Below are 10,808 nucleotides of genomic sequence, written 5' to 3'. Positions count from 1 at the left end.
AATCAAGATTGCCAGGAGAAATATCAGTAACCTCAGATATGCAGATGATACCACCCTTATGGCAGAAAGTGAAGAGGAGCTAAAAAGCCTCTTGATGAAAGTGAAAGAGGAGAGCGAAAAAGTTGGCTTAAAGCTCAACATTCAGAAAACCGAAGATCATGGCATCCAGTCCCATCACTTCATGGGAAATAGATGGGGAAACAGTGGAAACAGTGTCAGACTTTATTTCTGGGGGCTCCAAAATCACTGCAGATGGTGATTGCAGCCATGAAATTAAAAGACACTTACTCCTTGGAGGAAAAGTTATGACCAACCTAGATAGTATATTCAAAAGCAGAGACATTACTTTGCCGACTAAGGTCCATCTAGTCAAGGCTATGGTTTTTCCTGTGGTCATGTATGGATATGAGAGTTGCACTGTGAAGAAGGCTGAGCGCCGAAGAATTGATGCTTTTGAACTGTGGTGTTGGAGAAGACTCTTGAGAGTCCCTTGGACTGCAAGGAGATCCAACCAGTCCATTCTGAAGATCAACCCTGGGATTTCTTTGGAAGGAATGATGCTAAAGCTGAAACTCCAATACTTTGGCCACCTCATGCGAAGAGTTGACTCATTGGAAAAGACTTTGATTCTGGGAGGGATTGGGGGCAGGAGAAGAAGGGGACGACAGAGGATGAGATGGCTGGATGGCATCACTGACTCAATGGACACAAGTCTGAGTGAACTCTGGGAGTTGGTGATGGACAGGGAGGCCTGGCGTGTTGCAATTCATGGTGTGACGAAGAGTCGGACACGACTGAGCTACTGAACTGAACTGAACAAATTTATTACTATTAACATGAGCCCATGTACTTGATCCCATACTAACTGCATCTCTGATATTTACAGCTAATTTTTTTTAATATAGTATTCTTCTGTATTTTTTATTTTAATTTAAAGATACACTGTAGTTGTTCTCAACGATAGAAACAGACTCTGTGAAAGCATCTAATTCCAAAAAACTTTAAAAAATCGAATTCCTCTCTGCTACTTAAATTACATGTGGTTACTATTGGATACTGCCTTGTATAATTATATATCTATAGCAGGATGAAGGCATGGCAACCTGCTCCAATATTCTTGCCTGGAGAATCCCTATGGACAGAAGAGCCTGTTGGGCTACAGTCCATGGACTGCAAAGAGTTTGACATAACAGAACAACTAAGCATAGGAGTAAAACTAGAAAAAAAAATTAGAGATAGAAATTTCTGCATTTGGCTTACTGTAGAACAAGTTATATGACAAAGGCTGACAAAATTTTAACCTTCATATTTTCAAAGCAAATTTACCATTTAACACAAATCACCTTCTTTGAACCAGTCTTTTCAGGTTAAACCCAAACATAGCTATATTCCCTGTTGGAGGAACTTCAACAGCTCAAGGCTGAAACTGCCACACTGTACTTGTTGTCAGTCCATTGTTATCCTGCCTTGTAGGCTCTGGAAGTGAATATTCTGCTACTTTGTGCAGTTGATGCTGAATGCTATGTCCACTGAATTGGGGTCGCCCAGGGTCACCAATCAGTACTTGAGTTCTGTGGGTCTCAAAGCAGTTCTTCAGCCATTGAAGCAGACTGTCTGCAAGGTCTTCATCATAAAACATATCTCCAAGCACAACAAGGTCCCACTTATCTTGTTCCAAATCCAAAATGTTTTTGATTAAAATGGGAAAAGGATTCAGGTGGTTCAACTCACAATTTACTGTAATAGCCATTCCTGCAACTTTAAAAAAAGGACATGGTGAATTGGTATATGCTAGGTTATTTTAATTTCCTACTGATTAATTTAAATAATTTAGAGAATCTCCAAAAGGTTTTTTTCCCCTTCCTGTTGAAAGCTGTTTTTTTAGGTAAAGAAGCCTAAACTACATGCCAATATAAGCTATTTCCTACAATGCTCAAATATATGACTATTCTGAAAACAAAGCAAACAATACCACATACCTGGAAAAGGAGAAGTTTTAAGGAATATTTGCTTATCTCAACAAGACCATTTAGAACTAACACCAAAGAAAAAGATGTCCTTGTCAACCTAGTGGGGTGGAATATAAAACTAGAAGTCCAGAGATACTTGGAGTAACAGGTAAGTGTGGCCTTGGAGTACAAAATGAAGCAAGGCAAAGGCTAACAGAGTTTTGTCAAGAGAACACACTGGTCATAACAAACACCCTTTTCCAACAACACAAGAGACAACTCTACACATGGATGTCACCAGATCATCATCATCACCAATATCAAAATTAGATTGATTATATTCTTTGCAGCTGAAGACTGAGAAGCTCTATACAGTCAGTAAAATCAAGACCTGGATCTGACTGTGGCTCAGATCATGAGCTCCTTATTGCAAAATTCAGGCTTAAATTGAAGAAAATAGGGAAAACCACTGGGTCATTCAGGTATGACCTAAGTCAAATCCCTTATAATTATATAGTGGAGGTGATGAATAGATTCAAGAGATTAGATCTGGTAGACAGAGTGCCTGAAGAACTACAGACAGAAGTTTGAAACACTGTACAGGAGGTAGTGACGAAAAGCAAAAGAAATGCAAGAAAGCAATGTGGTTGTCTGAGAAGGTCTTACAAAAGGTTGAGGAAAGAAGAGAAGCAAAAGGCAAGGGAGAAAGGGAATGATAAACCCAACTGAACGCAGTGTTCCAGAGAATAGCCAAGAGAGATAGGAAGGTCTTCTTAAATGAACAATGCAAATAGAGGGAAACAACAGAATAGAAAGACTGTAGATCTCAAGAAAAATTTGAGATATTAAGGGAACATTTCATGCAAGGATGGGCATGATAAAGGACAGAAATGGTAAGGACCTAACAAAAGCAGAAAAGATTAAGAAGAGGTGGCAATAATACACCAAAGAACTATACAAAATAGGTCCGAATGACTCGGACAATTATGATGGTGTGGTCCCTCACCTAGAGCCAGACATCTTAGAGTGTGAAGTCAAGTGGGCCTTAGGTAACATCACTATGAACAAAGCTAGTAGAGGTGATAGAATTCCAGCTGACCTATTTCAAATCCTAAAAGATGATGCTGTTAAAGTGCTGCATTCAGTGTGTCAGCAAATTTAGAAAACTCAGCAGTAGTCACAGGACTGGAAAGGGTCAGTTTTCATTCCAATCCCAAAGAAGGGCAATGTCAAAGAACGTTCAAACTGCTGTAGAATTGCACTCATTTCACATGCTAATAAGATTATGTTCAAAATCCTTCAAGCTAGGCTTCAGCAGTCACTGAATGGAAAACTTCTAGATGAACAAGCTGGATTTAGAAAAGGCAGAGGAACCAGAGATCAACTTTACAACATCCGTTGGGTCATAGAGAAAGCAAGGGAATTCCAGAAAAACATTTACTTCTGCTTTATTGTCTATACTAAAGCTTTAAACTCTGGATCACAACAAACTGTGGAAAATTCTTAAAGAAACGGGAATACCAAACCATCTTCCCTGTCTCCTGAGAAACCTGTATGTGGGTCAAGAAGCAGTAGTTAAAACTGGACATGCAACAATGGACTGGTTCAAAATTGGGAAAGGAGTATACCAAAGCTGTATATTATCACCTTGCTCATTTAACTTCTCTGCAGGATACATCTTGTGAAATGCTGGGCTGGATGAAGCACAAGCTGGAATCAAGATTACTGGGGGAAATATCAATAACCTCAGAACAAAACTAGTGGAGGTGATAGAATTCCAGTTGAGCTATTTCAAATCCTGAAAGATAAGGCTATGAAAGTGCTGCACTCAATATGCCAGCAAATTTGGAAAACTCAACAGTGGCCACAGGACTGGAAAAGGTCAGTTTGCATTCCAATCCCAAAGAAAGGCAATGCCAAAGAATGCTCAAACTACTGCACAATTGCACTCATCTCACATGCTAGTAAAGTAATGCTCAAAATTCTCCAAGCCAGTCTTCAACAGTACGTGAACCATGAACTTCCAGATGTTCAAGCTGGTTTTAGAAAAGGCAGAGGAACCAGAGATCAAATTGCCAACATCCGCTGGATCATGGAAAAAGCAAGAGAGTTCCAGAAAAACATCTATTTCTGCTTTACTGACTATGCCAAAGCCTTTGATTGTGTGGATCACAATAAACTGTGGAAAATTCTGAAAGAGATGGGAATACCAGACCACCTGACCTGCCTCTTGAGAAACCTATATGCAGGTCAGGAAGCAACAGTTAGAACTGGATATGGAACAACAGACTGCTTCCAAATAGGAAAAGGAGTAGTCGAGGCTGTATATTGTCACCCTGCTTATTTAACTTCTATGCAGAGTACATCATGAGAAACGCTGGACTGGAAGAAGCACAAGCTGGAATCAAGATTGCCGGGAGAAAGATCAATAACCTCAGATATGCAGATGACACCACCCTTGTGGCAGAAAGTGAAGAGGAACTAAAAAGCCTCTTGATGAACGTGAAAGAGGAGAGTGAAAAAGTTGGGTTAAAGCTCAACGTTCAAAAAACGAAGATCATGGCATCTGGTCCCATCACTTCATGGCAACAGATGGGGAAACAGTGGAAACAGTGTCAAACTTTATTTTGGGGGGCTCCAAAATCACTGCAGATGGTGATTGCAGCCATGAAATTAAAAGACGCTTACTCCCTGGAAGAAAAGTTATGACCAACCTAGACAGCATATTCAAAAGCAGAGACATTATTTTGCCAACAAAGGTCCATCTAGTCAAGGCTACGGTTTTTCCTTTGGTCATGTATGGATGTGAGAGTTGGACTGTGAAGAAGGCTGAGCGCTGAAGAATTGATGCTTTTGAACTGTGGTGTTAGAGAAGACTCTTGAGAGTCCCTTGGACTGCAAGAAGATCAAACCAGTCAATCCTAAAGGAAATCAACCCTGAATATTCATTGGAAGGACTGATGCTGAAGCCCCAATATTTTGGCCACCTGATAGGAAGAGCCAACTCATTGGAAAAGACCCTGGTGCTGAGAAAGATTGAAGGCAAAAGGAGAAGGGGCAGCAGAGGATGAGATGGTTAGACAGCATCAGTGACTCAATGACCATAAATTTGAGCAAACTCTGGGAGACAGTGAAGGACAGGGGAGCCTGGCAGGCTGCAGTCCATTGGGTCACAAAGAGTTGGATAACAATGAAGACTTTTGGTTTGTCATGGCTGTACAAGAGACAGGGAAACAAGGCTTATGTTTGAGCAGGATGACAACTTGAAACTGAGAGTCCTATATATAAGGCTCCTCAAGGGCTAGATCCTCAATGAAAGGGAAGACTAGAGAAAATCAGGTAAAATTAACACTTACCTGTCTCAACTTGGGTTTGAATGGAATAAAACCTCCCTCAAATGCCCAGGTCTATCTTCACTTGGGTTTTGGTCAAATAAACACTACCTACATATTTCAAGAAATCCCTAGCCCAGAGATGACCAACAATAACTTTTCCCAGGTTGGTATCACTTTCGGATATCTGCCAGACACAAATAGAAGTCCTCCTGTCAAAAATGCACCATCAACTCAGGCCTTACAGGGTTCCCACAGACAATGTCACACTGAGTTCACCATATTAGATTATGAAATACAACATGGAAATGGCTTATGGTGTTGGAGCAACTGTAGATATTTATCCTGGAGGAAAAAAATAGATGAGCTCAAAATATTCAAAAACATGACAGTCTTACTAGGGTCTATGTCATTGGCCAAGATCCTTAATGCTCCACTCATCTTAGCAGCGATGGCTGTAGCTCCACATCCACTCCCAATATCTAACACAGATTTTCCTCTGACAACATCAGGATTATCCAAAAGATACCTAAATTAGAAAAGGGAAAATATAATCTGAGACAGATGGGAGGTCAGTAAGAGGTGTCCAATAGTTTTTCTTTGGATTGATTGGACAAGGAAATAGTGAAACTTAGCAGAAGAATTCAGTCTGACATTGGCAAGTTTGGCCTGAATAGAGTGAGAAAAAAATGTCAGTTTTAAGAGCTGGGCAGAGATGGCAGAGAGAGGACTAGTCATTTTAGTCTGTTACTTTACCAAGTGTGAAGAGCAGTTCCATACAACTGACTAATCATGCCTTTAAAGCCAACTTTTTAAAGTAGTAACCATTTACTATGAATCAGAAAGGACCAACCACCAAAAATACAGACTGACAAAATACTGTTATAATCAGGACTCAGTAAGTTAGATCCAAAATTCACTGTCTCCTTTTCATTGTTCACCAGAAAGTGGTTTTACCTACAGCTTGAACGGTATAAAAATGACCTCTCTGGAAAAGTACCATCCAAGTCCAGTTCAACCAAAGAATGTGGACCTGGGCTAAGCAGTTACCAAACAAGTGAAGATGAATGGGCAAACACTGAAATAATAAATGTCAACTGACACTTGGCCTCAGTACTGGAAAAATAAAGAGCAGAGGAAATTCCCTGGTGGTCCAGTGGTTAGGACTCCACATTTTCACTGCCAAGGGCCTATCCCTGAGATCCTGCGATCCAAAAACAGACTAAGGAACGATAGTAAGGCAGGGGTGTAGTGCCCCATCTAAAGGGACAGCTGTTACCCATCTTGAGGTAACAGTTGCCACAACAGAAATTAGGTGTAAGCAGAGATTTAAATCTGATGTTAGCAGAGAGTTTTTGTTTTTGTTTTTGTTTTTTTTGGCCATGTGTTTTGGCTTGCAGATCTTAGTTCCCTGAATAGGGATTGAAATTGGACCAGGCAGTGAAAGTGCCAAGTAACTTCCCAGAGATTCTTATTTTTCAATTGAAGTAAATTTTTACATGCTTCAAGTTTTAAATGATAGCAACTGATTGTTTTAAAGTTTATAAGTAAAACAAGTTTAAAAGTTTACAAAAACATATCCATTTTTTTTTAAACAGAAAACACATCTGTGGATCACCAATTTGTGACCTCTGATTCAGTCTCAAGGAATCTGATTGCCCTTATATTTGGAGTTGATACATAACAATTTGCATAGGTATCACTTGCAAAGTTATCACTTATTTTTTTAAATGATACAAGTAAATATAGGAAAATTTGGCAACACAACAGCCAGAAAATTGGAATTGATACCACCTGGAAAGTTTTCCAGAACTCAGGATTTTCCAAAAAGCTCTATGTTTGCATTTATTTATTTTGCATTTAAAACTGTGTACAAACTGGACTTCCCTGGCAGTCCAGTGGTTAAAACTCCATGCTTCCAATACAGGGGATGCAGGTTCAATCCCTGGTCAGGGAACTAAGACCCCACACACCACATAGTGTGGCCAAAGAAATAAATTTTAAAAACTAAATACAATCTGAGTTCTACTAGACCATACCATTCCTGTGAAAGAGAAATTCTTATACATTTCCTTTCACAGTTTTGTAACATCAAGGCATTAAAAAATTAAATCATTTACCAATCTAAGAGCAAAGATTAGATTAAAATACTGAAAGTTCTTGCATTTGTTTCAGCAACTGTTTTAATAACATTGTGTGTATATGTGAGAAAATGTCCTAAAGAAGACCTTTGCAGTATGGGGAGTTGAAAGGGGGGACCTTAAAAATGCAGATTCAAGTCCACCTGAGTGATGTCCCAATCACTCATATCCCTCATTCTTTGGGTGCTTGGGAAAAGGCAGTGGTAGAGGGAGCAACATTTACAGAATTAAACCAGGAGAAGGAGTGGGGGGCTTTAAGTTCCACCAAGGATCTGCATGGGCATCACAAACCATGAACCTGAGAACAGTGTGAGATTTCTGGATCATTACCAGTTCCCTAGGGTCTTGACAGCTGACCTAGGATTTCTCTCGGGGAGAGAACTATATGTGGGGAAACACCTTGGTAAGCTTGGAATAGAAGGGAAAACCATGCAACAAAGCAACCCAAAACTGTTCCTAAACTCTAATAAAAGAATTTGGGGTTTTTATGAGGAGCAGGGAGAATGTGGAGTTGGAAGGGACAGAAAAGAGAGAGGTGGTGAGGAGCTGTAAAGGTTCCCACTTCACGTAAGCCCATACATACCTAGACAGGGCTTGGCCCCCTGGCCAGTAGATTGCCCAGTAAGGATCCCTGAGGGGCCACAGGTCAGCTCTCTCCCACCAGAACTTGCATCTGGGGGTCAAAAGCCGCAACTGGATTTCAGGGGTGAGGCTGCCACTGCTGGTGACTTCAGTGTTCTCTTCCAGGAAAGCTTTCATCTTAGGGTCCAAAAGGCTTCCAGTTCCTCTCCAGGGGCAGTGACCCCAGGGAAACAAGAGGAAGCCACTGCTTCTCACAGCCTTCCAGAGGACAACATAGTGGTTCATGGGAAATGATGCAAACACTCGCCAGCCTGGGCTCAAAGCCATCAGTCCGGTCCCAAAGCACAGGTATGCTGGTGTTGCTCTTGATAAGAGCTGCTTCTCCTGGGGAAAGAGTCTGGTTGCCAAACTGATCCCAACTGGAGTCACTGGACCTCTAAAAACATAATAATGAAAACTCTAACATTTCCAAATCCTATCACATAGTAAGAAAATATTAGTGTTACCTCTGTAGCAGATGATGCACAAGTGCAAGTTCACTTTAGATGAAAAGTTTTTGGTAATTTAGGAAAATCCAATCTTCTAAAACATGCCTTTTCATTCTTTGTGAACAACAGAATCCTTTTAATAATTTAGAAAACCAAATGTACAAGCATTTGATTTTGATAGAATCCTCAGGAACATTCTTGTTACATAAAATAAGGTATACACTTAACATTCTTTCATTCATTTAATAAATCATTCTCCTTTAAGCAGACACTGTGCTTGATAACCGTGAACAAAATAAACAAAAAGTCCCCATCTTCAGGAAACTTAGATTCTAGTGATAGAATAGAGCAGGTAATCAGGGCAAACACAGTTCTTGCCTTTATGGAGTCTAGCCAAGAGTTGTGCAGATTATCAAACTAGCTGTGGTTAGAGATATATAAATTATACTGACTGGTCAATAAAGATAACCCTAGCATATGGGGACTTTCCTGGTGGTCCAGTGGTTAAGAATCCATCTTTCAATGCAACAGATTCAATCCCTGGTCTGGGACTAAGACCGCTTGTCACAACTACTGAGTCCTCATGTTCTACAGTCAGTGCACCACAGCTAGAGAAGCCTGTCCACTACAACAAAGACCCAGCCCAACCAAAAACAAATAGCCCTAGCATAAAACAGCAATGTAATTAAGATTGTTTTTCCTAAAACAAAAAATACTATGGATTTAATTGTAATAAAAGAATATTAAATCACTTTCTGTAAATACCTCTGATGAGTTATCTTCATGAAACCTAGACTTAATAGACATTTTGATTAAGTAGGAATGACGAAGAGAAGTTTAAACAAATTATACACCAAGTTGTTTGGAACCTTTGGTCTGTTCTGCATAAATATTTTAAATAGTCTTAAATTCACCCAAATATTTAAGAGTTGTTCAGTTGCTAAGTCAAGTCCGGCTCTTGCAACACCATGAACTGCAGCGCTTCCAGGCTTCCCTGTCCTCCAGAGTTTGCTCAAACTCATTACCCTTGAGTCAGTGATGCCATCCAACCATCTCATCCTCTGTCACCCCCTTCTCCTCCTGCCCTCAATCTTTCCCAGCATCAGGGTTTTTCCCAATAAGTCAGCTCTCCCCATCAGGTGGCCAAAGTACTGAAACTTCAGCTTCAGCATCAGTATGAGTCCTTCCAATGAATATTCAGGTTTGATTTCCTTCAGGATTGACTGGTTTGATCTCCTTGCTGTCCAAGGGTAGGGGCCCCAAACTCAAATGCCTACCTGGGGCTAGACTGGTGATAAATGAGTGATGCAGTCTGGTTGCTGATAACAGAGAGGCTGTGGCAAACTAGAAAGTGTTTCAAAACAGTCCAATGGAGCCAGCAAGCTGAAGCCTGTCCTGGGACATATGGCCAGATCTTTCCATTTTTCGAGATAATCCACAGACTTCCCCCGCAGTCCAGTGGCTAAGACTCCCAATGAAGGGGGCACAATCCCCGCTCCTGGAACTAAGATCCCATCTGCTGCAAGTCCCCACCAGAAAAATAACAATAAAATTCCCACTTTTAAACGCGGGAAACTAGTCAAAATGCCTGTCAGGCCACTAGTCTGTGAACTCGGGATAGATTTTAAGTGGGTGTCAGTTCACATTTATGCCCTTGTAATCACATGCTCTTTTAACAGCCTGACCTCACTGGACTAATTGTGTAGGAAGAATTGGGTCAGCCCTTGAGTCTAAGGTTTAAAAAGAAAGCAGAGCAAATACGAGACGATTTTGGACATAGTGTCACCCAAGCCGATGCCGCTCCCTCCCACGCCAAGCACCAAGGAAGCATCTGTTATGAATATGTGATTAAGCGGGGGACACGGGTATTTGGATTAATTAATAAGAAGACAGGTTTAAAAGTGCAAGCTCCAAAAGCGTTAGCACGTTATTTTCCTCCGAGGAGGACGGGAGTCAGCCTTAAAGGGGCAGGCACAGTCTTCCTTTTCTCCTTACCTGTCTGTGCTAACACCAACCACCCTGGGGAGCAAAGCACAGGGCAAGTCAGTCACTTTGCCTTTGCGCCTCTTTTGGCGCTTTCTTTACAACTGCACTCGGGATCCAGAGTTCCCGGCGTAGCCTGCTACCAGCACCCCTGTCCCCGCCCCTGCCCCGACCTCCCGCTCCGCCTTCCTTCCCGGCAACGCTCTCTCCCTTCACCCGAGCTTCTTAAAGGGACAGAATGTGAAACCAGAGGGTGCCCTGACCTCGCTTGGAAAATAAGGGAATGTCAAATAGTGATTTCTAAAATATATGCTCTGAAGCCGTGGAGCATCT

At 41.2% G+C, this 10,808-nt stretch overlaps 1 protein-coding gene across 1 annotated transcript; it reads right to left on the bottom strand.

The window, feature by feature from the left end:
• Positions 1–1,226: 1,226 nt before the first annotated feature.
• Positions 1,227–10,496, bottom strand: LOC120858539 (electron transfer flavoprotein beta subunit lysine methyltransferase-like). The gene is made up of 4 exons (XM_040234668.1): positions 10,488–10,496; positions 8,006–8,440; positions 5,680–5,810; positions 1,227–1,758 (listed from the first exon to the last, which is right to left on the bottom strand). The coding sequence occupies exons 2-4, from the start codon at positions 8,329–8,331 to the stop codon at positions 1,415–1,417; spliced, it is 801 nt and encodes a 266-aa protein (XP_040090602.1). The 5' UTR covers positions 8,332–8,440; positions 10,488–10,496; the 3' UTR covers positions 1,227–1,414.
• Between the last annotated feature and the right edge of the window lie 312 nt (positions 10,497–10,808).

The sequence above is a fragment of the Oryx dammah genome, unplaced genomic scaffold, assembly GCF_014754425.2.
Source record: "Oryx dammah isolate SB20612 unplaced genomic scaffold, SCBI_Odam_1.1 HiC_scaffold_29, whole genome shotgun sequence".
Classification (NCBI taxonomy): Eukaryota; Metazoa; Chordata; class Mammalia; order Artiodactyla; family Bovidae; genus Oryx; species Oryx dammah.
Note: the sequence above shows the minus strand (reverse complement) of the source record. Positions and strands in the feature narration are given on the sequence as shown.